The following is a 27,070-nucleotide window of genomic DNA, read 5'->3' on the forward strand; positions in this document are numbered from 1 at the left end:
AGCCAACTGAGCCATCCAGGCTGCCCTACTATCTTATTCTTAGTACTACCTAGAGCAGTGCTTGGCACAAAGAAACCGCTCAGTAAATATTCAGTGAATAATGAGTCCAGTCTCAGATGGCTTACAGATGAGGTGGGCTAACAGAGAAAACACACAGGAAAAACATCACATGTGACAATGCTCTAAGGAGCTCTGCCTGTAAAATGACTCCGCCTAGGAGCTACAAAAGGTGACCAGGGAAGATTAACTATTAAACACCTTAGTACGCATGAACACAAAATTAGTCGTGGGCTTCCTTGTGAGGGGACACCTGAGTGCCCAGGGCTTCGAGTTAGGTGTGGGGGACCCGGGCTGCTGGGAGCCCCACTGGAGGGATCCCCTCACAACCTTAGGAGGGCGGCCAGACTCGGGCACCCAGGAAACCCTGATCCCAGCGCAATGGCCACGCCAATCTGGCCCAGCGTAAGGGGGGGGGGGGCTCCTCGTGCACGACTAGGAAGCCCTCAAATATGCTTCCTCGGAGGTCACAGGCCTCAGGGGTGTGGGCACATCTCATCCCTGTGGGGTCAGGAGGATCACAGACTCGGAGACCTTCCCTCTTCTCTTTCACCTGTTTCTCAACTCCCACCTAACTGCGTGGACTGGTCTCCAGAACTTTCTTGGTGCAGCATGAACCGGTCCAATCTATTCCAACTCACTTCTTTTCCGTTAGATACGGGGCTCGTGAGAAGCCAAATTCCCAGCAGCCACGAGAATACCGGTCCGGGTCTCGGCCGGGCGAACGCCCCTCGGATTTGGGGGTGGGGGCTCCTGGGCGGGGGCTGCGCTCCTCGCACCCCCTCCCCACCCCCCGCAGCGGGAGGCAGGGACCGGCGGGCGCGGGTCCGCGGGGCAGGGGCGGGCGGCGGAGGGGGCGGGGCCTGGGGGGCGAGGCGGAGGGGGCGGGGCCTGGGGGGCGAGGCGGAGGGGGCGGGGCCTGGGGGGGCGAGGCGGAGGGGGCGGGGCCTGGGGGGCGAGGCGGAGGGGGCGGGGCCTGGGGGGCGAGGCGGAGGGGGCGGGGCCTGGAGGCGGAGGGGGCGGAGGCGGGGTCGGGGCCGGGGCCGGGGCCGGACGGCGGAGGGGGCGGGGACCGGCTGGCGCAGCTCCGCGGGGCGGGGGAGGGGTCGGGGTCGAGGGCGGGGCCGGGCGGCGGAGGGGGCGGGGTCCCGAGGCTCCTCCCCGCGACGGACGCCGGCGGAGCGGCGGAGCGGCGGGGCGCCCACTCGTCCGGCCGTGGGGCGCGGAGGTGGGCGCCGCGGCGCAGGATGGGCTGGTGCGGCTGCCGCTCGGGGCCGCCGCCGTCGCGGCTGCTGCCGCTGCTGCTGCTGCTGGCGGCGACCGGCGCGGCCCCGCGCTCCGCGCTCTACTCGTCCTCCGACCCGCTGGCGCTGCTGCAGGCGGACACGGTGCGCGGCGCCGTGCTGGGTTCCCGCAGCGCCTGGGCCGTGGAGTTCTTCGCCTCCTGGTGCGGCCACTGCATCGCCTTCGCCCCGACGTGGAAGGCGCTGGCCCAGGACGTCAAAGGTGAGAGGCGGGCGGGGGCGCCCGCGCCTCCCGGGCCGACCCCCTCCCCCTGCCCGCACCGGGCCTCTCCGCGCCGTCCGCCGCCCGCCCCGTCAGCCGCCTCCGCCCGGCTCTTCCCGCCCCCCGCATCCCCCCCTCACGCCGGCCTTCTCGCCCTCAGCTCCGTGCTTTGGCCCCGCGCCTCGCGGTCGCCTCCCTTGGCGGCTGCGGCGCGCTTCTGCGCACCGCCGGGCCGGGCCCTCACACCTGCTCTGCCCCCTGCCCGCCCTCCGCCGCCCCCTGCCCCGTCCCTGCGCCGGCCTCTGCTTTGTTCCTCCTCCTGCTCTGCTGTCGCCTGTGGCGGTCACCTTCCTGCCGGGGCCCGCAGCTGCTCTGGGGTCGGTGCTGGGGAGGAAGGGAGCGGCGCTTCCCTCCGCCGCCCTCCAGCGCCCCTCGGCCGGTTGACCCGGCTGCTACCACACAGACGTCGTTCTTCAGCTTCACTTTGGAGACGGTTCTCCTGTCTCGGTTCTAGGCCTCTCCTGACCTGCGGCCTCCAGCTCCTGGGCCACATGCTCCCCCTTCCCCTTGGCCAGGCACCCACCCTGTCAGACCCTCTGTTTTAACCCATGAACCCAGATGCGCGACCGAAGGCAGCCTCTTGGTGTGTGGCCCTCGCTCCATGCTCCTGGTCACCGGCCTGACCGCCAGCAGCATATTCCCTGATTCCAAGAGCCCCTCCGTTGTGAGACATGCCACTCGTTTACTAACAGTCTGAGGGGTAAAGAGAGGACGAGACCGCTAAATGTATTGAGATTTAAAGGTGTACTCTATTACAGAAATGGTAAACTTTCTTTTTTTAAACACTTAAGATCTGAACTGAAAAAATATGGTAATAGGAGTAGTGTTTACAAACGCGCACTCTGTGCCTGACACCTTCCTGGGTAAGTACATGACTCCATTATCCCAGAGTTTCCTTTCCAGGACTTAAGGATCTCTGTGGTGTCACAGGCTGCCTAGCCCAGATAGTGGGTGTTTGGTGGGTGTGGTGGTAGTGATTTGCTTCTGATTTGCTGCCTCCGAATGGAGCTACTTCCTGGTTGTGGTGCTAGGGCCCTAGCCCGGCTCCTGACAGGGAATGATCACTGAATGAGAACTGTGGGCATCTGAGGGAACAGGCCTCTCTCTAGAGAGAGAACTGGAACTGTTGTTTCCATGCTGTGCTGTTGGCATTTTTTAAAGCTTTCATTATTATTTTTATTATTATTAATTACTCATTTGAGAGAGAGAGAAAGCACAAACCAGGGGAGGGTTACAGGGGGAGGGGGAGAAGCACACTACCTGCCAAGCAGGAAACCTGACTTGGGGCTCAGATATTGACCTGAGGATCATGGGACCCCAGGATCGCGACCTGAGCAGAAGGCAGACATCTAAACTACTAAGGCACCCAGGCACCCCTGGTATTTCTTGATCATCTCAACCATTCGTGATAGGGTAGTGCATTTGTAGCTGTTGGTTTTCAAACTCAGGCTTCCCCTGAGCAGCTTGCATAGTGCTTACTGAAGTGGCCAGATGGAAAGATGTGTACATCTGTTAGCCATATGGTCCTGGAACGTTATTTTTAACAAAACCGATAAACTGTTTTACCTCCAGTGTACATGTAGGCACTTGTCAGCATGCCTCTCTGGTCCCATCACCTGAATGTGCCATTTCTCAGCAGCTCTTCACACTGTTTCAGTGATGTCAACACATCTAGTCAGGGCAAGAGGAAGCGAGAGTGCTGAACATGGAACAGAAACACCTGAGGGGACATTAGTGTTCAGGGGACCTTGTGGGCCTGAAAAATCATAAAAATCCCCAGATCAGTTTCTACCTTGAGGCTATGAGAGGTCTTGAAGGGCTGCCGATGAGCTCAATCTAGAAGATTCTTCTATCTTAAGAATCCTGGAGGGAAGGTTTAGGTTCCAGCTGACTCATGTGTTTGGCCTTCTGCAACCCACAGTTTTCCAAAGAGTTGCATAGCCAGACACTGACCCAGCTCACTCCTGGCTGAGGGCTGCCCCTTCCAAAAGGGGTCTTTTCCTAGTGCATGGGGTGACAGGCTTCCCCTAAAAACTGCAAATGGAAGCTTCATCTCAGGAAGGACAGGGGAAGCATCAAAATCTGTGGAGATGAACCACAGCCAATGGGAAGTAGGAAATTTAGGTGGGGAGCAGAGGTCTCCCATGAGCCACTGGGATGGGTCAGTCTCCTTAACAAGATCGTGTTGGGGGAGAGTGCTGGCCAAATCTGGTGTCAGCCTGCAGTGATAAGAATGCCCCCACTCCATTCCAAGGATGAGGCCCCGCTGAGAAGCCAGGGTTGTTCTCACATCATCTCTGTTTTACTGAGGTTCGAGGCTCCTTGGCTCAAAAATGGCTGTGGGCCTGCAGAGGGCTTGAACATCATCTGGGGCCTGTGGGAGTGTGGCTCCTGCCTTCTGCCAATGCTGTATCTGGGGTAGGAGCAGCGAGAGTGTAGAAGGTCATGAGGGGAGAGAAAAATTTTTGCAACCCTGCCCAGCTGGCCTCAGGCATTTAATCGGACTGGCTAGGGCTCATTTATTCAGTGACTTGTGGGATGGGTTCTCCGGGGCAATTGTTGCCATGGGCCAGGGCACTGGCTTCTAAAGATCTGGTTCATCCCTTTCTATTCCAGGACGGCTCTCACTGTGTCGCCATATGTTTGGGAAATTGATTGTGTTCCTTTTAGATCTTCATTAGTCTTCACTGGCTAATCAATCTGTAAATATTTGTTAAGTGACCTCTGTGTGCAAAACCTTGTTTACATTGCAGTTTGGGAAATGAGCTACACATAGCAGGAAAATTGGCAACAGTAAGAGGCAGTGTTTGAAAAAGGCCAAAGGAGTGGCTCAACCATTTCTTGTAGGAACTCAGGGAAGGGGGACAGTCACAGAGGGCTAAGCTGGTCACCAGGCCTTAATTTAAGCAGTTATTGATCACACACTTGCTTAATGCACTTTGCTAAGGGCCTTTACAGGTTCCTGTTACTTGTGTGTATATGTATATACACACACACACACACACACACATTTATGTTATATATAACCTTTATGAGAAAATATCTGAGGAATCAATTGTTCTTTGTTTTTAACAGATAAGTAACTTGCCCAAGATTGTACAGATGCTGGGCGAGGTTCCTGAACCCATCTCTTTCTCTCTAGACCATAGGCAGGTGGAGAGATGGGTGACACTCTGGGTGACAAAGTGGTCTCTGCAAAGCCACAGAGATGACATAAGGCATGGATGTTTGAGTGACACTGACTGGTGTTGGTTTGCCTTCTTTTCTTTTGCACGGGTGTAGACCGCCTCTCGTGTACCCCTGTGATGCCTTAGCGCAGAGCCTGGCACAGAGTAGGATCCCACTGAATATTCACGCAGGCCAATGGCATGAGCCTCACAAGATTCCAAATGAGAATATAGTGACCAAACCTTTTGCTGGTGCTGTGGCTCTTCTGGACTCAGACCTGGGGTGTCAGCCAGGTGTGAAGGCTAGGGATGGCATTTTGTCTATCCCGTGACCTCACTGCCCAGAAGTCTGCAACAAGGAGGAAGGGATGTGGTGGTGACAGCATGGCACAGGTGGGCTAATTCCCCATCAGGAGGTCTCCTGGAGACTTGGATGGGGGTCTGGTTCTGACCACTCGACTTGAGTGGCTCTTGTTGCTTTGGGTGAGTCTGGCCTCTTTTTTTTTTATTTTTTTTTATGATAGAATGAGAGAGAGAGGCAGAGACACAGGAGGAGGGAGAAGCAGGCTCCATGCTGGGAGCCTGATGTGGGACTCGATCCCGGGACTCCAGGATCGCGCCCTGGGCCAAAGGCAGGCGCTAATCCACTGAGCACCCCAAGTATCCCCCTGGCCTTTGTCTTAATAGGAGCCTGATTAACATTCAGAGGACTCATGGTCATTTTTCTTGTGGAGAGTTGTTTGCCATCCAGCACTTGAACAGTTGTTCGAACTGGAAAGGTCAGGAGATAGCATCTATCCTGGTCCCCGTTTGACCCACAAGGCCCAGAAAGAAGACATATGGTGCTTTGGGCACTTAGAGCTATACGCAAGTCACAACCTGCTCTGGGTCCATGTCCCTTCCTGGACTGGTGAGTGGGGGTGGGGATACTCCCTGTGTCTCCAGATGGAGCCCCTGACCCCCCCTCGCTACATGTGCCTCCACTCGCCACCCCAGAGACCATAGCTACCCCAGTTATGCTTGTGTCCACACCCTTCCCCTTTCTGTTTGCTCATTTACTCCGTTGTTAGTAGAGAAATCACTTTGCCAGGGCAGTAATTGCACCAGGAGACGTTCTCCCCAAGAGTCGGGCTGGACTGATACTGCTAATGTTAAGTGTTACACCTGCACATTGTGGTGTTTTAAGTCACCTGACACTTAAAAAGCCTCCCTCACCCAGTCCTCTTCTTTGACAGCAGTGCACTTTACCTAAATGCAGCTTTGCATTACCAGTGGGCACCCAGATAAGGGTCCTCTTTATTCCTCCTACGGTTACTAGAATGATGAATGGTCAGGCCCGTGGTGATTAGAATCAAACCAGATCTTTATATGTCATTATGGCTCGTTAAGGTATTGACAGTGATACTCCTGAGAAACATTGCTTAGCCAAGACTCTTAGCACCTGACTGGCCTCAGCCTCCTCCTCCTCCTCCCCCTGGGGCTGGAACAGGTAAGAAGAGGCAGTGGTTCCATTTCATGGAGGGACATGGAATCAAGGTATAAATATAAGGTATAAAGAAGTCAAAGACCTGCCCAGGAGCAAGGGGCTGGCCACCACCTTTCCTCCTGGTCTACGAAGGGCCCCCTCCACCCCACCGTCTCTGGCTTTCCTGGTTGGACAGCCAGCAGAGCAGCTCTGTCTTCTGTCTTGGGCCCCCTTAAGACTAGAGGAGAGAAAAAAAAAAAAAAAAAAGACTAGAGGAGAGACTCAAATTCTAGGTTCAGATCCCAGATTTACCATTAATTCATGTGTACCTTGGGCATGGTTCTCGGATCCTTCTTTTACAGTGGGGAAAAGTTCTGGAGATAATAATTCCTGTCTTTCTTCCGAGGGTAGTTGTAGGTTGAAGGAGATAAGTTAAGGGCAACAGACTCTTTGTAAACTCTCTGTACGCATGATTTCATCATCTAAGAGCCAAGCCTGTGGCAGTGACTAGGTGCTTGAGTTCGAGAATCGTATGGTGTTTGAGAACAGCATGGTTTTTACCATTCTCTCTTTCATGGGGAAGGTGGTGATCAGAGCAAAGAGCAAAAATAGAGGGGGTAATTCTGCCCCTGGTGAGGCAGAGGGGGAAGAGAAGTAGGTTTGAGTCTGGTAGCCCTCGAACAACTTGGCGGCTTCAGTTGCTTTTTGTAAAGTAGGGGGAATGGTGTCCCCCTCCAGGGCCAGCAGCGGAGAGAGGTCATCTAGGGTGTCCCCATTGAGCACCAACTGTCTCTTCTGTCCCCTACCTGTCCCTTCAGCCTTTATGTGCCAAGGGCAGTAGGCACTGACTCCAGCCCAAGGGATGGCCTCCTGCACTCTTGGAGAGGAGAGTCCACGTGGCTTTGTGAGACTCCTTGCCAGCAGCCCTCACTGGTGGATGGAAAAGAAATTGCTCTGTTCCATGCTTGTGTCTCATTGATTTAATCTTTTGAGAGTAGCCAAGTCTCCTCTGTGGGTCTCACCACACAAAGTGACCAGAGCCCGAGATGTGTAATAGAAGGAGCAAAGCCTGGAGTGTGTCAAATGGCGGAAGGGGGTGACCTGTGCTTCCCTCTCTCCCCTGGGCCTCCCCTGGGCAGGGAGGAGGGCACAGAAGGGCGGCCTGAGGTGCTCTTGTCTGTGTTCCAGGGCAAACCCTGTACCTGGGCAGCTCTGGTCGTGGGCATTACCTTCACCCCCGGCTTGGGCCTGCCAGGCTAAGGCAGAGCTGAGAGTCGCTGTACCGGCACTGGGGCTGCTGAGAGCCAGGGCCTGGCCCATGTGACGCAGTCAGTGGTCACTGAGCACCTATTGTGTGCTGCACAGCAGGGAAGCCAGGCAGTGAGGATGCAGGAGGCACTTGGGGGTGGACAGGCTCATAACTGTGGAGGAGCTGCGAGCAGGGCCCTGGGCTTGTTGCTCACACGGGGCCCCGTCAGCTGACCAACAAGCTTCCACTCAGTTTCTCCCTTTCTGGCAAAGCTCGTGCTCAGTCCCCAGGGCTGGTCACCCCCGTGTCCTCACCCCGGTTGGGCTCTGTGCCACGTGGCAGGCACCTATCCATCACCACCTCATGGTGTGTGTGGCTTCACATGCAGGAGGCTGGCCTTCCAGCTGAAGCGGCCTTGCTGTAAAGTGGAACTTCCGTAGCTACCAGAGGGGCACCTGAGCCAGAATCAGAGCCCCGGCGGCCTGTGCAGTAGGGAAGTCTGTTTTCTGTTTCACGGATCTTGGGCCATGGCCCAGAATGGTGCCATTAATTTCTTCTGCCAGAGTTTCAGCAGAGGGAGGCCTGGGGCCTATGGCAGGAGCGGAGTGCCCAGGCAGCTCAGGGAGCTTTTCATCTCCTTCCAGACTCTGGCCTCAGGGCTCCTTTCCCTGCAGTTACTAGATTCCAGGTGCCTATGCCTTCTTCGCTGGGCTTCCTGCTTCCATCTCCAGCAGGGGAGCCAGTCCTCAGCACTCTGTGCGCCACCCATGCAAGCTGGGCTGACTGCCAGGACCTCTGGCTGCAGAGGTCTTCACCAAGCATCCACTGGGGAGTTCTAAACATCCTGAGGCATGCTAATCACTCTTCTGGAGCCCAGCAGGGACAGAAGCCATGTCAGGGTTTCTCCCCAGGGGTTCAAGCCCATCTCACATCTCTCTCCAGCCCCTGTGGCCTCCCCCACTGTGGAATAATGGAGGAGCACAGATACCATTAGAGGACAGCACTGCTTGTGCTATTTGGCCATGTCCTGAGCATGGACTGAGTACAGAATGACCAGGCTATCTCAGAGAACCTTCCTGAGCAAGGGGATGGATGACCTTTCTCATGAGAACCTTGGGGGCACTGGTATGGGTGGAGTATTACCTGGGGGGAGGTGAGCAGACAGGTGCCAGCCCCTCTTACTTACCTAATTGTTTTTCTTTTCCTTTCAGACTGGAGGCCGGCACTGAACCTTGCTGCCCTGGACTGTGCTGATGAGACCAACAACGCAGTCTGCAGGGACTTCAACATCCCTGGCTTCCCAACCGTGAGGGTACGTGAAAGGGAGAGGAGAGCAGGTGTGGGGCTGGCAGGTGTGGTGCTGCCAGTTGCCCCATGCTTCCCTGGCATCGGAGCTCCATGGGGTCCTCTGATGTTTCTGGGCTTGATCTGCTTAAATCACAGCCCCTGGAGCACTGCCCCTGTGTTTGATGAGACACCTGTTGTAGAGGCAGAAGGAGGGTGTGCATTGGGAGGTTCATTTGGCCTGGCATGTTCTGCCTTTTATAAGGGAAGGGGCTGTGGCAGGGGAGGGTAGTTGTGATGGGCTGATTTGAGCTGTGAGGTGGCTGTCACCTGGGCTCATGAGAACCCCAGCTCCTAAGGGCCTCTTTCCAATTCCTCTCCCTCCTGACCTCCCAGCCGTAGAGGTCTCTAACCCTATAAAACCACTTCAGGCTCTGAGCCACCCGTGGTCAGGATCAGATTCAGGGGGGCCTGATGATCTTCCAGAAAATACCAGCAGGCTTCATCCTCATCAGGCAAGTGCCTTGAGACCAAGTAGCTCAGAAGTGACCTGTCAGGGTAGCCTCACCCTGTGGTCAAATGCCGATGCCTCGGGCAGCAGGGATCCCCGTCGCAGGAGTCATCACACCCAGCACATGAAGGCTCCATCACCCCAGCTCTCCAGTGAGGCCTTGCCTGACACCCTGCCCACTGTGGGGCATCAACAGCTTAATTAACATCTGAACAACTTCCAAGACTCTCAAGTAGGAGGCCCTGGAAAGCCCAGAGTAACAGGACCGTGCAGTTATACTTAGTGCCCTCCCCAGGGCTCAAACCCAGCTGTAATCCAATTAGCTTGCTTCCAAATTAAAGAATCAGAATCTCTCTCTTTACCTCCAGGTACAATTAGCCTCCTTCTACCAGAATGACATCTAGAAAAGCATTTCCTCTGTAACCACGAAGAATGATCAGGAAAGGCCTCTGAAAGCTAAAATGCCAAGCACCGTCCCCTGAACAAGATATCTGAGTTCAGGGGCCTCAGGTTCCATGCAGAACCACAAGCCATATCTCAGCCTAATTACTCCAAGAGAATTTTTCTGGAAAGCACCATATCTCAGCCTAATTACTCCAAGAGAATTTTTCTGGAAAGCAAGGCTCTACACTCCAGCAAGAATGCCCCGCTCGAACTCCATGTGACCTTTCTGTTCCTCACACCCAGTGAAATCCTGCTGGGTTCAAGATTCCCACAGCCCCAGAGAGCTCCCTCCTACATTCTTGTTGCCACGTGGGTCAGGCCCAGACCCCAAGTTTAGCTGAGACCAGACTGGTCCAGGGAACAGCTCCTGCTATATCATTTAAAGGTGGCAGTAGTGGGATTGCTTATCAATCATTCCTTTCAAGTAAAAGACGTCCCCGGCAGGGCCATGGTTTTATCCACGTCCTGAAACATGTAACTGAAAATATTTAAAATTACTATCCAGAGGAGGACAGGGATCTCTGTTGCTTTTATGAGCCAGGGTGAGTAGCCCTGTGTGGGAAGTTGTGGGAAGACTGGCGTGCCTGGAAGAGCCAGTGATGACTGGCCATGGGGTTTCAGCCCCTGGGAACGGGATTGGCATTGGTGCTAGGTCAAGGTCAGGACATCCTGGGGATGGGGATGGTGGCGGTGGGTTCAGTGGGACCTGGCACCCGAGGCTTTGTATTTCTTCCTGGGAGTGGCCGGGGCTTGGTGGTTATGAGGGAGGTGGCTCAGGCAGTCCGGAGGTCCCGAAGCTCCCAGTGCCTACCCAAGTCACGCAGCACACGCAGCCTGAATGCCTCAAGTGATTAATCATCTCCTGCACCGCCCAGCTGGCTGTGGGAGGGGAGCTGGGAGGGCCCCGAGCTGGTCGTCTTGACCTTCCCCAGCCTCCATACGGGCTGGGCCCCGCAGTTTAGTTTCAGCAAGGAGAGGCCCTCAGTGAGCTGTCCTCAGGACTCTAGCCCAGGGGGCAAGTAGTCCTAGCTCCCACTGGGTCTCTGCTCTAATGCCCAACACAACTGGCTTTCAGACATTTTTACTATGACTCGTGGTACAATATATTCATTTTACAGTGAGATCCAGAAGTTGGTTTGTATGTGATCACTAAAACAAAAGTGTCCTCAAACAATATTTATTCTTCCTCATTGCAGTACATGCTGCTATTTTCTGTTTCATATATTTTTTAAAAACTATTTCTTTTCCCACTTATTTATTTTTTAAAATACTAGCTGTTACCTCTAAATCGTTACAGCTTACTACTACTACTATTCTTTTTTTTTTTTTAAGATTTATTTATTTATTCATGAGAGACACAGACAGAGGGAGAAACAGGCTCCTCGCCGGGAGCCCGATGCGGGACTCGATCCCAGATCCTGGGATCATGACCTGAGCCGAAGGCAGGTGCTCAACCGCTGAGCCACCCAGGCGTCCCAATTATTACTGTTCTTTTAACTAATCTTGAATTTGCTGTAGTTGCTTCGAACGTTTGGGAAATGCTGCTCAAGGAGATTGCAGAGCTCCAGAGAGTCTGGTGTGCCTGTAGGCATCACACCTGGATTCCCTGAGAGCCATGCAGACCCTGGAGGTTGGCCTGGCTGCTGGTAGGCTGCCAGTGATAACCCTGTTGCCCTGTCTGCTGCCCACCCCCCCCCCCCCCCCAGGGCTGGACCTGTCCTCACTCCTACCTGTAAAGCTATGGGAAGTCTAAGATCAGGACACATGGTGAGCAGGGGAAGAGAGAGTGTTGCTGATATGATGGAGACAGACCCACACATGAGTCTGGGCCACCCCCAGTTACATGTATCATTGTCCCTTTTCTCTGCCTCCTGCTCCTTGTCAACCATTAGCAAGCAGTCAGCTTCCACTAGCTCAGCCTGTTTAGCAAACACCGGCCCTGCAGGGCCAGCTGGCTGTATCAGGTGCCCATCAGGGAGCTGGAGCCCAGCTGGAAGAAAACAAAGGTGTCGGGGAGGGAGAGACTACTCCGCAACAGTTCTGGCTGGAGCTTGGGAACCTAGACAGTGGACCAAGGAGAGAGAGGCTTTGCCATGGGCCACAGGAGTGCCCTCAGGGAGGTGATCCATCAGGACCCCTGTAGCCAACGGCCCAGCTGGGATCAGGATTACAGAGAGCATCAGCAGTGACAAGGACACAAGTCTCCCCTGGGCAAGATTCTGAGGTAATTGACGTGGGTTCAAATCCTGGTTCCAGTGCTTACTGTACATAATGTGTGTGACTCAGAAAGTTGTTTGACAGTTCCTCAGCAACAGGCCTTAGTTTTCTTTGTAAAATATGGCATGATAATATCTATACCTAATAGGACTGTTGCCAAACGTGAAGTGAGATCTAACACGAGTGCCAGGACACTGTGTGGTATTACTTGGAGTTCAGTTCATGTTACTTGGCTTCCTTCCCATTGTCCTACATCGTCCCTCAGTCACACTAGCTCCTCCATGGGCACTGCATTTAGGCAATCCGTCTGTGAGCAGCTGTTGAGCGAGTGTTTGCTAGGGCCTGCCCGTGCTCGCCATTGTTGGGGGGCACATGGGGCTTAGCAGCTGGCTGGCAGGCAGTGAATGATCTGTATGCCATGGGTGCCAGCGGAGCTCACCTGGGCTACAGAACCCTTTCCCTGACCTATCAGAGAAACTTGGCGGAAGAAGACTTCCACTTGGTGTTGAAGGACACCTGGGTTTGCCTAGGAGAGGAGGAATGCAGGCAGAGGAGGAGTTAAGAGCAGAGGCCCTGTGTGGGCAGAACTGTGTGACATGTTGAGAAGACTGGTCTGACTAGAACAGAGGCTCCAGTGCAGGGCTGAGGCAGGGCAGTGGGGCCTAGTAAGGGCAGGTCCCTGAATTCAGGGCTGAGAGTGTGGAGGTTCAGAGGCTAGACTATTACTTTATGTGGCTCTTGCTAGAGGGTGAGATGTCAGGGAGGGTACTCCTGCCTCTCTCTGGAAGAAGGATATGCACCCCCCACCCCACCCTTGCCGCTGTCAGTAGCTGCCTCCTCTCCTCTTGCCTCCGCCACAATCAGTTCCAGCACAGCAATGGTTCGGTTTGTGGATCCTCCTGGACTCACCATAAGCTGTTTGGAGACTGCCTCATTTTCCTTGAAACTTGTTTTAAAAGCTTGGATTCAGCGTCATCAATGGTCACTCCTGGAAAGCATGCTTTCCATTCAGCCTCATTTGACCCCTAGAAAGGCAGTTGCTTCTTGATGTTGGTGTTGCTTCTTACTGGATTGGTAGAGACCCATCTCCTGCCCCTGGGGAGACATGAAGGTCTTCCAGGAGCACCAAAGTTGGGGAGAGCAGAAGCTCCTGTGTGAAGTGATAGAAGGAAAGGGACCGGGTGCTGACCACTCCTGGAAAAAAGAAACTCACCGCTGACATCTTAATTACCTGTTGCCAAGGAGTTGTGGTGGTATTCCCGGGGAGGGCACACGCCTTCAACAGCTGACTTAAGAAGGATGCATTTTAATAGGAGGACAAAAATGTGCCCTGACTAGATTTTAATATGGTTTTCACATGAGAATCTAAGATGATCAAAGGGCAGAGATTCTCTGTGCAATTGAACAGATGTCTTCTGAGTACTTCTATATCTTAGACACTGTGGGGCTTACAGAGATGCCAAAGTGTGGTCCTGTCCTCAAGAAAGTTCAGGGTTCAGGCCCAACAAAGCTGAGGGGTAGGGAAGAGGAGCAGTGGAAGGTAAATTTCAGAATTTGGGTCAGATCCTGGAAGGCCTTGAACGTAGTAAGTTTAGATATTTTTCATTGGTAATAGGGAGTCATGAAAGAGATTTGAGGAGGAGTGACATGATCAGACCAGAACTGTGCTACTAAGCCAAGTGACAATGAGGAACATAGTTGGGGAATGAAAAGATTGAGCGGATTAAAATTTCTGAGCTCACAAAGGGACAAGTAGGGGTGGTTGCATGAGTCCAGGAAATCGGTGGTAAGCCCTGGTCTGGACAAGGCAGCTGGCCCAGAGCACTGTTGAAGAATCACAAAGGTCAAATTCACAGAACTTGTCCACTGACTGGCTGGTGGGGATCAAGGGAAGAGAAGATGCTGGCCTGGTTAACAAGGGGGAGGACATGGGGTGAGACACGGAGCACGGATGGAGAAACAGGTTGGGGGAGGGGTGACCAGGTCTTGGAGAGTAGAGGTGGGACAGGCACCAGGAGGAAACAGAAGTCTGGGAAAGGTGAGGACTTGAGACGAGGGTTCAGATTGCGGATCGCAAATCATTTAGACCAAGTACATGACATTGGCAAGGAAGACCAACAGTAGGCTTGTTTGTTCACTCATTCACTTGCCCCTTCATTCAAAAGCATGAATTGACCCCCCCACCCCCACCCACCCCCTGCCCCATTTGTAACAACGCCTCTCAGGGCTTTTTAAACAGAAGAATGTCAAGAGCTGATACATGGCAGGAGGAGAGACTGGGGGCAAGAGATCGTGGGGGCAGCAGACACAAGAGAGGAGCCAGAGGAGAGGCTAGAACAAGGGCGAGGGGAAGGCCGTAGAGGTGGCCAAGAAGGCCTGGTCAGTGTCAGGCAAACCGAGGGAGGTGGCAACATGAAGGCCAAGAAAGAGTGTCAGGAATATGTGGTGCAAAAATGACAGCCCCTGGCTGGCAGTGCTAATGTCAGACACTGCAGAGAAAGCAGGGAGGGGCTGGGGAGGCCATTGGATTGGCCAGAGGGAGTCAGCTGAGCTGGAGGGGTGCGAGGTGGGGGGATGCCATGAGACACGGCCAGCTGCTCATGGCTGTGAAGAGGGGTGGTCGGAGGGGGAGAGCAGACACTACTTTGGGAAATTTGGCAGCACAGGGAAACAGGACATGAACTGGAGGAGGAAGGAAGGCCTCTCTCTATTCCCATCTGCCGTCACTTCCTGTACTTTTTTTTTTTTTTTTAAGAAATTAGATTAGGAGTATTGGAGTCTATTTGTAGGCATAGGGCAGTTGCTGACAGAAAAGGAGAAAGATTAAGTGATAGGAAAAAGTTCCTAAGAGCATGAAGTGTGGGAGCCAGAGCTCCAGTGGTGTCATTGCTCTGGAAGGTAGATGCAAGGCTTCTGAGGACAGAAGGGAAGGCTGTGTGGCAGCCCAGGGGTACATGGAGGGACATGGGAGGCCTTCCCGTAGCTCTACACTCCACGGGCTTTGTCTTTGCATTCCCCTGGGTCTGTCTTGCTGGGGGCTGGGGAGGCTGCCTTCAGTAATGGGGGAGCTGGTGGTGGCTGAAGAAAAGTGCTGCTTTGCATACCTGAAAATAACAACTGTGGCAGTGTCAGTCCATAAAAGCCTTCACATGCTTTCTCTACCTGATCTCATCACAATTCAGGAAATTTGTGAGCATTTTACAAGTGTTAGGATAACGTATAATTTCACACAAAATCTGTTCAGTCACCACAAAGAAGCTTATTATAAATATATGTGGCAGAGATCAGTGGATGGTTTCCACCCAGAATAAAAGTTTATATTGATGGTCTAAAAAAGAGAGAGAATAAAGCAGTTAGCAGGAGTTAGGAGCCAGGTAAGGTCAGAGGGAATGGGAGAAGGTTGCAGGTGGGAAGAGATAGGTGGCTTCTGTCCATCTCTGTGGAAGGGGTAGGCAGGTGGCCCCTCAATTTTAATTTTCTGCCTACAAATGGCTGGAGTAAACACATGCTAGCTGATCAGTGTTTCCTAGTGTTTAAAAGGTGGAACAAGGGAAGGGGATGATGATAATCCTGCAGTTAACATTTATTGATCCCTTGCTGTATGCACCAGACACAAGCACTTTAAGTGTATTGTCTTTGAACCCACACAGCAATTCTTCAAGGTGGATAGTGTCATCCTCATCTTAAAGATGAGAAGGTACAGAGGGTTTAATGGATTGTCCAAGGTCACACAGCAGGAGTGTAGCAGAGCAAGGTCTTGAACCCAGGTCCGGTAGACCCAGGGGCCTGCACTCAACCACGAGCTTGGAATAAGGCCAGATGGCCATGCTGTTGCAGGCAGAGGTCCAAAGAAGCTACAGGTGGCCCCAGAGGATCTCAGGAGGAGGCCTCTTCCCGGCCAGCAGGCTCTCTGCCAGACAATTACATGGCTGTCGGTCTGTCAGGACACCTAAACTTTATTCCCTCCTGAGCTCAAGAGAGCCCAGGCCAGAACTCTGGCAGCAGGCTTGCTACTTAGGCAGAAGCCCAGATTCTGATAAGTAGTCCTTTGTTTTCTCTGTCCTCCTACCCAAGGAGGTGACAGACTGAGCCTGGAGTGTCACGTACATGGGGAAAGAAGACAAAGTGGTGAGTTAAGTTGACCTGTCTGTAACAAGACTTGTTCCTTTGGGGGCTCAGGCCCACCCTTGGACAGGACTTGACCTGGAGACTCCTCCCTTTACGGGGGTTCTGCTGTGCCAGGCTGGGGGTTCTCAGTGGACAGACACCAGCCTCCAAGAACAGATTGCCTCAGAGGGCAGCTGACATTTTCTGGGGGAAATATGAGGCGAATTTGTTTTATCAGTTGGGTCAGCCTCATCCACTCATTCATGCAATGAATATCTTCTGGGCACTGTGTGGTAGGTGCTGGTGCTTGAAAGAGACCGCCCAGCACTAGTACAGTGTGTAAGCGCCATCTGCACTTATCTGGGTGTGTCAGAGCCACGGGGGTGGGGATTGGATGCAGAGACTATGGGGACAGAATCAGCATTCAGCTCCAGGAGCAGATACCTCCTTATTCTCCTTTTACACATGAGGAAACTGAGGCACATAAAAGTTAATTTGCCCAGTCAGCCCCTTGAGGAAGCAGCCGGGTCTTAGACATGGTCTTTGGCACCGGCATTGTGGTCTTAGCTCCGTGTGTTACTGACTCTTACCTGTGTGTTTGCTTCCAGTTCTTTAAGGCCTTTTCCAAGAATGGCTCAGGAACAACACTGCCAGGTGAGTGTCCTGGTTCCAGTTACCAGTATCTTCCTCTTTTTCTTTCCTTTTGATTTCCACTGAGGTGAGGAGAGCCCAGCAAGGTCTATAGGGTAAGGAGTTTCCCAAGTGAAAGCAGAGTCTGTTTTCCTGGGACCTTCCCAGCCAGCCTGGAAGATGCCTTCTGTTTTGGTCCATTCGGAGTCCTGGGAAGAGGGGAGGGTCACCAGGTACCCGGGCTAATGCTTCATGGGGTTGGCATCTAGAGGAACAGACCAGACAGCCTTCGAGGGCCTGAGGGCCATCCCCCCAGGTCTAAGGGACTCTTTCCTGCCCTCTGAGGGATGGGGCTCCTTGTGTAACTTAGGGGCACAGAAGACCCCAACCGCACTGCTCTGATCTCTCAGAACTAGCCTGTGCCCTGGGCCCTTTGTTTCAGTGAAGCTGACAAGGGCAGTGGGATTACTCTCCTTCCCTCCTCATGTTCACGCCCCCCCGTGTCCATCTTCATCCAGTAGCTGGTGCTGATGTGGAGACACTGCGGAAGAGGCTCATCGATGCCTTGGAGTCCCATAGTGACACGTGGCCCCCCGCCTGTCCCCCACTGGAGCCTGCCAGGTACTCTGGGCTGGAGCAGACTTGGTGCAGTGTGGCCCGGGATTACAGGCCTGGCAGCAAGAGGGTAGTAGGGACAACTGCGTAGGGAAGATGAAGGCCTTTGTCTTTGGAGCAGACACCTCTGTGGCCTCGAGTCCAGAGTCACTCTGGAGCAGCTGGTGGAAGACTCCCTGTTGCTGGAGGTCCTCCCTGAGGAGCCCTGGCTTCATGGGGCTGACAGGTGCAAGGGCCTGTCCTGCCAGGTAGGAAGGAAGAGATAGGCGGGGGTTTCTCCAGGTCATACCTGCCTCTGCTTTTCACATCCTGTCCTCAGGAACATTTTGGGGGCACAGCAGACTTCACATGATCTCACCCAGAGGGGGCCCTGAGAGAGTGGACATGGGGAGGAAGGAGGGAGGCTCAGAGAAGGGAGCCCTGTCTGTAAAAGGAAGTTGTTATCTTTCTGAGCAGTGGCTGTGATTAGGGGGAGGGGACATGTGACTGTTGTGCTGCAGAGCATCAGGCCCGGTGGCTGGTGGCTGGTATCTGCCTGCCAGGCAAGCTTCCAGGATTGCCTCTTCTAGGGGAGAAAGGGACAGGCTGTCTCGCTTTGGCTCTCCCACGAAGAATACATTGAGAACACTGGGTCTCGCCCTTCCAGATGAGAAATCAGGATAGGCTAGAGTCCACCTCAGGTATTCCTGCCAAGAAGGAACAAATCCAAGTACCAGCAGGCAGAGCTCAGCCTCAGAGCACAGTGAAGATTCCAGGGCCTGAGGAAGCCTCATAAGGCAGGCCCTGGTGCTCCAGGTCCTCCCACACTGACTTACTGATGCTCTCGAAAGTCATAGCCCTGTGGAGAGACTGTGCTTCTAAGCATCAGTTGGGGTTGAATCCAACCCATGAGGACTTTTTAATCAGCTTCTCCAAATGTCCATCCTCCCGGAGGATCCCACAGAAACCCAGGGCCCAGCATTCACCTGGGTATGGTTTGGGGCTACACAACAAGATCCATTCTCGCCAGGAAACATTCACACCAGCCTGCTCCTTACTTAACATTTCTCGATGACCATGTCCATGTCTTTCTTACACACATCCCCCAGGGTGTCAACCTCCCTCAAGGTGACCCTACTAAAGAGCTTTACAGAGGAGGCAGTGATGTGTGATGAAGTGTGAGCTGCCTCTTCCAGAAGACTGAGTGGGCATGCATGGGGTGGGGGGCGTAGGCCACCATGTAGCCTTGCTCATCTGCCAGCTGAGAGGAGGTCTGGTGAAGTGGCCTGAGAAGCTGTTGGCATCCACAGCACCTCTTTCCATCCCCCCCTCGGGGTACACTCTGGCCCCCGCCTCTGGTATATCCTTTTGGACTGCCACTAGACTGGGCTGGGCTCCAGCATTGGCCCTGTGCTCTGTGTTCTCTCTGGACGTGATCACACCACATCATGGGATCCAGGGGAGGGAAATAGTCCATCAGGTTGGGGATAAAAAGAAGTTGCAGTCTCCCAGTGCCTTCTTACCGGCTGGTCTCTTAAGCATGTGTTGACGATGTTCTGGTTTTAATTGGAATAAGGAAACAAGCCATTCTTGTGCAATTACTTTCTGTCAAAATTTTGAGGTCCCAGAACAGCTTATAGCTTCATTTTCTGATTTGAGGCAATAATAAGACTTGCCTTCTTATCAATTTCCACCTTTGTTCTGGGCCTCAGTTTCTACATCTCAAGATAAGGAGGTTGGGTTAGACAGCTTCTGAGGTCTCCACACAGGGCTTTGATTCTTTAATTCCCTTTTAATGCCAGTTCCGGGAGAGAAAAAAGCAAACTTCCCAGTTAGTAGTGACTTGCTACTACCTTACCCAGAACATAGAGACCTCTGATCTCAAAGCACCCCTCCCCCGTCCTCAGTCGCCCTTGCCCCCACCCCACCTCCCCCAGATGGCTCATACTCACTCGAGATTCTTACCGTGAACAAGCAAATCAGCAAGGTGGGCCAAATGGAAAACCAGCTGAGGTGGTGGAGGCAGCATCCCTTGCGCCTCCCTGCCCCCCGGAGGGCTGGCAGTGGGAGACTTCCACGGAGCCTCGTGTGGACACAGGAGGGATTTGTGTGGCTGTCCCTGCATGGCTGCCAGCCACTCCTGGCGTCCCCTGCAGTTCTGCTTTATCCCCACCGGCTGTGGAGGGTCACTGCCGGCCTGGTCTCTTGCAGGCTGGAAGAGATTGATGGATTCTTTGCAAGAAACGACGACGAGTACCTGGCCCTGATCTTTGAAAAGGAAGGCTCCTATCTGGGTAGAGAGGTGAGCTGCCCACAGGGTCCTGGCACCTCGGGGGTGGCCATCGGGAGGGAGAGAGCCCAATGAGTACAGGGACAGCGCTGTCCAGGCAGACTGTAGGGCCTGGGCCATGTGTGCTTCTTGGCCCAGCACTGGCCTGACCCCTGCTGGGGGACATGGGAAGTGTGGGAGCTGGTCCTTTCTCCCTCTTTGAAAACACCCATGTAACACCTGCGTTCATGGAGCACCAGACTACAGTGCTGGCACACGTGGTCGTTAATCCCCACAATTAAGGCTGATAATCAGGTGACACGTTGAAGATCCCACGGCCAGTGAATTGGTGGAGCAGGGCTTTGAACCAGGTCTGTGAGCCCTGCAAGCCCAGGCTGTTTCCACACTGCCCTACCCCTGCAGAATTGGAGTGGAAAGCTGGGGCACAGGGAGGGCCAGCAGAGCTCGTGCAGAGCCTCAAAACCAAGTGAGGTCCCAACCTGTGAAGCAGTGAATATCCGCTCTGTGATGATGCCTGTGATCAAGTTACCCAGCTTCCCCAATCCCCACTGCTCTGTCTGTAAAGCAGTGATAATCACCTCCTTGGAGGATTGCTGGCACAAGTGGGGCTGTTTAGGTAAAAGGCCTGGATTGGTAGTAGCTGGCACAGAGTAGGTGCTTTTTAAAGATCCATTTCCCTGGCCTCATGCGGAGAGCTCTCCATTCTGCTGCTGGCTTGCAGACTTCTCTAGATCCTTTGTGGGCTTTTCCCAGGTGCTGAGCACAGATGGGCCAGGGTATGGGTGAGGTTGCAAGGCAATGTAGTGACACAGAAGAGGCATGAGAGTGGAGAGGAAATTAAACACCACTGTTGGCTCTGAGGGGCTTTCGTCCTGGGGCTCATCAAGCACAGCCCAGAGAGTTCTGGGCAGTCTCCAAGCCTCTGAGCCCCAAGAGGGGAAACAGAAGAAGGAGATGGGGAGGGGCACAGAGCTTTGCTGAAGGATTGCCTGACCCCTCTGGGGTCCCAGTCCAGGCCTGGGGTCATTCCTGTCATGAGGAATGAGTAATACATGTTCACTGGAATCAGATCCTCTTCCCACTGTCCCCCTAGTCCTCTGAGAAGCCAGAGGCAAGGACCTTGTGTCCATGCAAAGGCGCTCAGGGGTGGTGAGTTTGAGAAGCAGGAGGGGATGTGGCCAAGAGCCCAGGCTCTGGAGTCAGGCTGAATTGGGATTTACTGCCCAATTCCAGTGCTTGCTGACTGTGTCACCTGAACAATTGCTTTCACTCCTCAGCCTCAGTGTTTTCATTTGCAATAGGCATTTTAGTTTTTTAATGAACATTTAGTCACTGTTACACGTTTTATAAAATTAACCCCTTCAGACCTCTTAACAGCCCTCTGAGGTTGGTATGTTTGTTATGATTCCAATTTTGTAAGTGAGGAAACTGAGTCTCAGGGAGGTTTAGGCCCATGGGGCCAAAATACAAACCCAGGCAGCCATAGTATATTGTGCCTGCTGGCTTGGTCTCCTAATAAGAGTTCCTGTTTCATAGCATTATTTTGGAGATTAAATGAAGCGGTATATGAACAGCACAGTGTGGTGTGCACAGTTCCAAGGCCCCTTGTCCTGGGCAGTGTGTGACTCTTGTCCCCTGGGGGGAAGATGTGGCTGGTGGCATGAGACTCAGCACACTGGTCCACTCTCTGAAAGGCTTAGAGTCTGTGGAGCACAGCTGCCACCCAGGTGCCTGCCCACAGCTCCCTCTGCCCAGGGGCTGCCCCTCCCTGCCCCACCTCCAACAAGTCTGTCTGTCTCTGCAGGTGGCTCTGGACTTGTCCCAGCACCAAGGCATAGCAGTGCGCAGGGTCCTGAACACGGAGGGTGATGTGGTGAGCAAGTTTGGGGTCACCGACTTCCCATCTTGCTACTTGCTGTTTCGGAATGGCTCTACCTCCCGGGTCCACGTGTGAGTGCAGCGCCTCTCTGACCCCTCCCTCCTCTCCGCATCCCCTGCTGCGGCCCATCCTGTCTGCCCACCTAGAGATGACTGCTGGCCTCTTGCAGGGGCTGACAGGTTCTTTCTCCTGCAGTTCTTCTGAGGAGCCCCTGTGCAGGAGAAGCAGCTGCCGGCCTTTGGGGGTGGGCAGTGCAGGGAACACAGCCCCTGGGCCCCAGCTCAGGACTCCTGCTGTAGGAGTCCTGCTGCCCCCACCACCACTGCTTCTGCACCATGGCCACCTCAGCGCTGGCCCTACTCCCCATTCTCCTCCGTTCACAGACTGCTTGGCAGGCTGCAGGCCTGGCAGGCGCTCAGTTTTGCCTGAACCTCCCTCCCTTTGGTTTTCTAATTGCAGAAAAGTTCATTAGGAGCTAGACAATAGCCAGTTCCAAAATGCCAAGGGAAAACAATCAGGCCCGCCGCAGTCCCTCTGTCAGGCTCCTGCTGCTGAATGGCCCGGTAAATGGCGCCAGATGGTGCCGTGGTGCCCTCTCTGGGCAGATGATTGATGTAGCCTGGCGCCTGCAGGCAGGAGCTCGAGGGCCAGGGAGATCAAGACTTGCCTGAGGTGTCCAATGAGCTGCTCTGCAGGGCCATTAGTGCCCTCCTGGCCTGAGGCCGGGCAGGGCGGCCACGTGCCCTTGCCAGCCCCAAGCACCAAGGAGCCCTGGGCCAGCTTTGTCGGAGGATTCTGCTGGGGGAAGGAAGCCTGACGGCTGCAGGGGGAACAAGGAGGAACAGAAAGTGCCAGGCCTGGTGGGGAGAGGAGGCATTGTTTCTTCACTTGGAGCTGGTGGAGGGGAAAATTGTTTGTGACGATGCTGCTTCTGAGCCATCTGCTCATCGATAAACGTCGGGCCAGGACAGTGGAGTGGAAAGCAGTGCTCCCCGATGCCAGCTCCCCCGGGGTGTCCCGTCACACTGCTGTTGGTCCTCATAGCCTCCCTCCAGGCGGCTGTGACCAGGAGGTGGCACCCGCCCCTGAGGACTATCCGGAGAGAGAAAGCAGAAAGATCCCACAGGGATTTCAGAATTTCCTGTTGCTGTTGTTACCACCTGTTTTTTAAAAATCAGGTGTTCGACTCCCTTGACTTCCCATGGGGAGTCATGTCGCCTGTGGTACCTCAGAGCAAGCTCAAGAGCCAGCAGCTTCCTTCTGTCCCTGGCGAAGGTTGTGAGACCCGGCCATCCTGTCCATGGGCAGAAGCAGCTCTATCCCACAGCCTCTCCAGGGCAGGCCGAAGAATTCTCAGTCCGGCTGCTTTTCCAGATGGGACTCTGACATCAGACTGTGTCAGAGAGGCTTTCCACAGCGAGAGTGGGGGGGTAGAAAGGCTAAAGTGAGGCAAGGGTGCCTTGATTTGACCCCACTGAGGATAAGACCGAATCAGAATCAAACATTTCTTAATAAACATTCCCATCAAGGGGCGCTGAATGGCGCAGTGGATGAAGCCTCTGACTCTTGATTTTGGTTCAGGTCATGATCTCAGACACATGAGATCAAGCTCCGTGTCAGGCTCCACACTCAGCACAGAGTCTGCTTAAGATTCTCTCTCCCTCTGCCTCTCCTGCTTGTGCTTGCGCTCATGTGCTCTCTCTCTAAAATAGATAAATCTTAAAACAACAAAAACAAAAATAAAATAAACACTTCTGTCAAGTGAGCCACCTGCCTCCTCCTGACGTGAGTCCATCCTGGGATTTGTTTCTCCATACTCACTGCCTCTCCTCTGTGGTTTCTTCTCTCCCAGGCTTCAGGAATCCAGGCCCTTTTACACCACTTACCTGAAGAAGTTCTCCAAGCTCATCCGGGAGGCTGTCCCAACCAAGGTTGTGCCAACCACTGTTCACACGATAGCTCCCACCGTGTGGAAAGTCGTGGATCGGTAAGGCCATGGCCACTTTCTTCCCTACCCCCAGCCTTGCCTCTGATCACAGACCCCCTGCCTTCACACCACACTCTGTTCCCTGTCTTGAGCTTAGCACATGCCTTTCCAACCCCAGACCCCCTGAGGGCTGGCCTTGGCTTTTGGGCTCCCCTGGCTGCTGACCATACACAGAAGAGTCATAGTTGTGTGGGAGCGGCATAGTCAACCAGCAGCCAAACAGCATTTACTGGTCTCCTTCATGATAGAATAAATACTTTCCAATGCCCACAGTCCTTAAACTTAATGCTATTCAAGAATAAGTAGAGAGTCAGCTTAGAGGGATAATCTGTGGCCTTCAAACCAGCTTCCCTCCACCTCCAAGCAACTCTCTTGAGCAAATATTTTGAGTACCTGCTACACACTAGGCACCATAATACAGATATGTAGTCCCTTCCCACAAAGAGTTTACAATCCCTTCTAGGAAGGTACTGACCTCATTTGAATGCCTCTGATGCTGGGGAGCTCACTACCTTTTGAGGTAGACTGTATCTTTGTGCACAGATGTAACTATGAGGAAGCTGCTTTTCTCTCTAAGACTCCTTGGCTCTGCTTGGCAGTAGAATTCCTACTTGTGGGGCAGGAGATGGGTCTATAAACCTCTTGCACTGGCACCTGACAGTATACCAAGTAGAAATGGCTGCCCAGGGAGCTCAGAGCTGCATCAGGAGGGTGGCCTCCATGAGGAGACTCTACAAGTGAATTGGGGGAAAACCATCTGATTTCCAGAGGATTTTGCATGCCAGCAGGTAGGACTTTAAGGGCAGAAAGCACCAACGGAGAGATTTTTTTTAGTCAATCAGGTGAGAAGGAAAGAGAGACAGAGAGGTGGTCATTGGTGGTCATTCACATTAGGATAATTAAAATCATTCAAATTATAACAGCTGACACTTACTGGCCTTATGTGCCAAACTCTGTGCTAGGCACCTTCCATACATTATCTCCATTAGTCACGGGGCCACCTCTTGAGGCAGACCACATGAACGGAGAGGGACTGAGACCCAGGACGCCACGGTGGGGCACAGAGAGAGGCCTTTGCCATGAGGGGGAAGCCCAGGTGGTCACAGTGCTCCCTCCACTCCAGACCTTGTTGGCTTCCTACAACGTGAGGAGGTAAATGTGACAGGAGTCATCAGTTCATTTCACAGGGGAGTTGACTGAGGCCCAGAGAGGTAAATTGAGTTGCCTCCCAGAGCTGGCTCGCAGAACAGGCCAGAATCCAGGCCTCAAGAGGCAGGGATAGAGAAGCAGCCAACACATGACAAGCCCTTGGCTTCAGAACACCAAGCCCAGACCCCAAGTGAGCATGATGGGCACAGGGTGGAGCAGCAAGCGTGGAGCCTGCAGCCTTTCCTCTGGGGCTGGGATCAGCCAGAGAGGTTTGATGTGGAGCCTTACCTGCTACCCAGGGTCTGGCAGCTGCAAGGACATCAGCCCCCACATAAAAACACATCCCACTTCCCCTCATCTGCCACCATGCCCTTGGTGGGCAGCCAAAGCCCTGGTCTTTCAGAGCAGGCCCAGGTTTTCCAGAGGCGTGTTACTCGGGCGCACCTGTCTGTCTGTCCTTAGGGGTCTTGGTTCAGAACGGGGAACGAAACTCAACCTTCCACTAGCAGCCTGATTAAGCACTTTTAAGGATTCATGGGAGGGACTGGCCCTGAGCCTGTGGAGTTTGTGCTGGGGGTTGCTGACAGGTTTACATTTCGGTTTCTATTTATTCTTTTTATCAACCTGCCCATGAGCAATTTATTATTTACTTACTATCATACATGAGGAATTGAGGCTCAGAGAAGTTGAGTAACGTACTCAAGGTCACAGAGCTAGGTAGAGGCAGAGCCTAGTGCCAGCCTACAGGACTCTGCGACTATCAGCAGTGGTCCTCCTCTTCTCTCCCCTTTGCTCTGGGTGCTCCTCCTCAGCCCCTGCCCTGTGGTTAACACCCCTTTCTCTCTCTGCATCCTTCTGGGTCCTCCTCAGCTCCAAGATCTACATGGCTGACTTGGAATCTGCACTGCACTACATCCTGCGGGTGGAAGTAGGCAAGTTCTCTGTTCTGGAGGGGCAGCGCCTCGTGGCCCTGAAAAAGTTCATGGCCGTGCTGGCCCAGGTGAGCAAGGCCCCAGTCTTCTTCGTCCACACAGCTCCACATCGGATCAGTATGCCTCCCTGCAGCAGGCCCTGTGCCAGGCCAGAGGGGTCAGCCCGGCCTCTCCCTCAGGAGATCATGATCTGGCTGGACATCCGGACCCACGGCTCTCCAGGGCCCCTGTGGGCTGCTGCCCTGCAGTCTCAGTCATACCTTGCACCAGGCTCACACTGCCAGGGACACCCTTTCCCAGCCCCTCCCTGTGCAGGTGGCTGGGCTGGGCAGGGCCAGATGCCCTGGGGATGGCCTGGCTGGTTCAGTGACTGTGGCTCTGCCTGAGGCCTCTACCACAATGTGAACCTGTGGCTCTGCCTGAGGCCTCCACCACAACCTGAACCTGCAGTGTGGCCTCCCACTTCCTGCCATAGTCACTAGGAAGCAGGACCCATGGAGGCTAAAGTAAGGGAAAGAAGCCTTTCCGAACCTCCTCTCTTCCCTCCCAGTCCCTGATCATGGTCTGACTAGGTCCTTGGCCCTAGCCATGCCTTCCTTATTCCTTTGTAGTTTCCTGCCAACTTGGCTACTCTATGAAGTGTGTAGCTCTTGCCTGTTGAGGACCTGCCATGTGTCAGGCGTTTAATCCTCTTACCTTTGCTGCACAGTGGCAGGCGTTACCCCCTTTAAGAGGCCCAGGTTGTTGAGGTGACTTGCTTTACGCCTCCCAGGGAGGAGGTGCTGCGAGGATCTGAGCTGAGGTGCCCCTTTCTTTGCCACGCTACTTCCTCATCTTTGAAGGTGAGACGCAGGCCCCTTTCCTCTCTGCACCTGACTCCTCCCTCCCTGCATCCTTCTGTCTGGCTCCAGAGCCACTGCCAGTGCTGCCCTACTTAAAGCCCAAGGCTCTGGGCTGCTGAGGACTGCTGAGTCAGATGCGGGCTCTGGTCCCCTTCCGAGCCTGCCTGCTGACTCAGCCACCCTCAGCCCCTGGGTGCCAGGTCTGAGCCATCCTCTGTGGGGCAGGTCCACCGGCAGCTGGGGTACCTCTGGTGCTGATCTGGGCCTCCCACTCAGGAGCTGCCAGCCAGCCTGCTCCCTATTCCCCACCTCACCCCCAGCCCTGGCCTCCCTGCCCAGTGGGCTCAATCTTTGTGCCTGAGTGATGCTGTTATCATCTGAGGCTGGAGCCCCTGGTCCCTCCCGCGGGTCCCTGCTCTCTCTCAAAAGCAGCTGGCGGGCCTGGCCACTGGGTGGCGCGCGGTCACCAGCGTTTCCTGCTCCTGGCAGAGGGTGGCTCCCTCTAAGTCCAGAGCCCTTAATTCATCCTTCCTCCTGACACCAGGGCCTGAGAAGGAGGAAGGGTCCAAGTCAGGATGACGGCGAAGGTCAGTGAGAAACGCTGACTTGAAGCTGTAAATTCATGTTGAGGGCCTGGAGGCCTGAGTGCGCTGACCAAGAGGGAGCGTGTTAAAGACAAGATTCTTCCGGCTGCTTCTCC

At 54.1% G+C, this 27,070-nt stretch overlaps 1 protein-coding gene across 1 annotated transcript in view; it reads left to right on the forward strand.

The window, feature by feature from the left end:
* Positions 1 to 1,200: 1,200 nt before the first annotated feature.
* Positions 1,201 to 27,070, forward strand: part of QSOX1 (quiescin sulfhydryl oxidase 1) — a 35,521-nt gene continuing 9,651 nt past the window's right edge. The window contains exons 1-8 of the mRNA XM_025429949.3: positions 1,201 to 1,563; positions 8,716 to 8,816; positions 16,676 to 16,721; positions 17,216 to 17,318; positions 19,503 to 19,593; positions 21,386 to 21,531; positions 23,313 to 23,447; positions 25,467 to 25,596. Coding sequence (XP_025285734.1) covers positions 1,305 to 1,563; positions 8,716 to 8,816; positions 16,676 to 16,721; positions 17,216 to 17,318; positions 19,503 to 19,593; positions 21,386 to 21,531; positions 23,313 to 23,447; positions 25,467 to 25,596 — 1,011 coding nt within the window. The 5' untranslated portion in view covers positions 1,201 to 1,304. The remainder of the gene's footprint in view (positions 1,564 to 8,715; positions 8,817 to 16,675; positions 16,722 to 17,215; positions 17,319 to 19,502; positions 19,594 to 21,385; positions 21,532 to 23,312; positions 23,448 to 25,466; positions 25,597 to 27,070) is intronic.

The sequence above is a fragment of the Canis lupus genome, chromosome 7, assembly GCF_003254725.2.
Source record: "Canis lupus dingo isolate Sandy chromosome 7, ASM325472v2, whole genome shotgun sequence".
Taxonomy (NCBI): domain Eukaryota; kingdom Metazoa; phylum Chordata; class Mammalia; order Carnivora; family Canidae; genus Canis; species Canis lupus.